Here is a 1912-nt window from a genome sequence, read left to right on the forward strand (position 1 = left end):
GAGGCAACGTAGGGACGACAAGCCTCCAAGAAAGGAAAGGAGCCCTCTGAGGAGGGAGGAGAACTACACACCTCTTAATTCATCTAAAATTCTCATAGTGGCAATGATCAAAGAAGAAGACTTTGTCAGATGGCCGGCCAAAATGCTTTCTGAGGGAAACGAAGAGGGACAAATCAAAGTATTGCTGATTCCATAAAGACCATGGGCATGGCACAGATGAGTGCAGATTTCCTAAAGAAGAAATTGAGCTGCTAATCAAGACGGGATACCTCAAGAAATACGTTTAGGAGGACGGTGGCAGGAGAGAACACCAGGAGAGAAGTCCCCAAAGCAGAAGAAGTCCTCGGTGGCCTCAGTCGCCCCAGGGGTGTCATGAATCTCCTGCCCCTCTTAAGCCTAGGCGCAAAAATGCGAGGATCCCAACCTGCTGGGGTTATAAACACAATCATCGGTGGGCTGGCGGCGGGTGGAACTTCATCGGTAGCCCACAAAGCTTATGCTCGACAGGTCAACGCCATCCACACTTGCAACTAGAAAATGAAAGTAGAAAATGAGATCTCATTCCCAGACGATGATGCTTTAGTCATCACCATGCTTGTCGCCAATTGGGAGTTAAAGAAGATCTTAGTGGACAACAGGAGTTTCGCAGACATTCTCTACTATCATGCCTTCAAGCAGACGATGATAGGGAATGACCACTTAAAGCCCGTGAACTCAGATCTGTTCGAATTCTTTGGAGAGATAGTTAAGGGCGGGGGACAAATTGAACTCCCTGTCCTTGTAGGAGAACCCCCTCATCAGGCCTTCACAATGGTCAATTTTCTGCTAGTGAGGGCCACCTCGGCCTATAATGCTATCTTGGGAAGACCCGGACAAAACCTCGCATCAGCTTATCGCCAAAATATGAAATTCGTAACTCTAAACGGCGTGGGGGAAGTTAAAGGAGACCAAACGCAATCAAGAGAATGCTATGCTACCGCACTCAAAGGAAAGAACGCGTCTGAAGCGTTACCAATCGAGTTGCTCGATTTGAGGGATGAGACCCAGGTCACGGTCAATGAACCAACTGAGGACCTCGTTTCAATCCTGTTGTACGAAGACAACGAAGAGAAATTGGTTAGAATTGGTTCATCCCTAAGCGATAGTGTTCGTCAAGAGCTCATTCAATTTTTAAGGAGAAATGCAGATGTCTTCACGTGGACACCCGCTAATATGCCCGGGATAGATCCTGAGGTTAGCGTGCACAAACTCAGTGTGGATCCCACTTGCAAACTAATAAAGCATAAGAGAAGGCATTTCGCCCCAGAGAGACAACAAGCAATCAAAGAAGAGGTCGAAAGCTGTTGACGACTGATTTCATTCAGGAGATCAAGTACACCGATTGGCTGACAAATGTCGTTATGGTGAAAAAGGCCAATGGGAAGTGGAGGATCTGCATAGACTTCACTGTCCTGAACAAAGCTTGCCCGAAGGACAGTTATCCACTCCCAAAGATCAACCAGCTGATAGATGCCACCTTGGGCCATAAACTATTAAGCTTTATGGATGCCTTTTCTGGATAAAACCAAGTCTGGATGTACGCGGCAGACATTCCTAAGACCTCCTTTATAACAGACCAGGGAGTGTACTGTTACCGCGTGATGCCCTTCAGTCTGAAAAATGCTGGGGCAACATACCAAAGACTTGTTAACAAGCTTTTTAGAGAACAGATTGGACGCAATATGGAAGTTTATGTAGATGATATGTTAGTTAAGGGCAAGGAAGCCTTGAATCACATACCTAACTTGGAGGAAACATTTCAGATCTTGAGGAAGCATAGCATGAAACTCAATCCTACAAAATGCACGTTCGGTGCCGTTGCAGGAAAATTCTTGGGGTTTATGGTTAGCCAAAGGGGGATAGAAGCAAACCC

The 1912-nt window shown here is 46.3% G+C and overlaps 1 protein-coding gene across 1 annotated transcript; it reads left to right on the plus strand.

Moving 5' to 3' along the window:
• Positions 1 to 537: 537 nt before the first annotated feature.
• LOC143869754 (uncharacterized) lies at positions 538 to 1562 on the plus strand. Its single transcript, XM_077376314.1, has 2 exons — positions 538 to 1233; positions 1365 to 1562. The coding sequence occupies exons 1-2, from the start codon at positions 538 to 540 to the stop codon at positions 1560 to 1562; spliced, it is 894 nt and encodes a 297-aa protein (XP_077232429.1).
• The last annotated feature ends 350 nt before the right edge of the window (positions 1563 to 1912 follow it).

This window comes from Tasmannia lanceolata, unplaced genomic scaffold (genome assembly GCF_043159265.1).
Source record: "Tasmannia lanceolata isolate RefF3 unplaced genomic scaffold, GAP_Taslan_0.1 ptg000003l, whole genome shotgun sequence".
Lineage (NCBI taxonomy): Eukaryota > Viridiplantae > Streptophyta > Magnoliopsida > Canellales > Winteraceae > Tasmannia > Tasmannia lanceolata.

Bases quoted from the DNA above. Each gene is read 5' to 3' on its own strand.
- LOC143869754 (XM_077376314.1), top strand. From the start codon at position 538: ATGAAAGTAGAAAATGAGATCTCATTCCCAGACGATGATGCTTTAGTC. The intron at 1,234-1,364 runs GTTAGCGTGCAC...GATTTCATTCAG, and splicing joins TGCCCGGGATAGATCCTGAG to GAGATCAAGTACACCGATTG.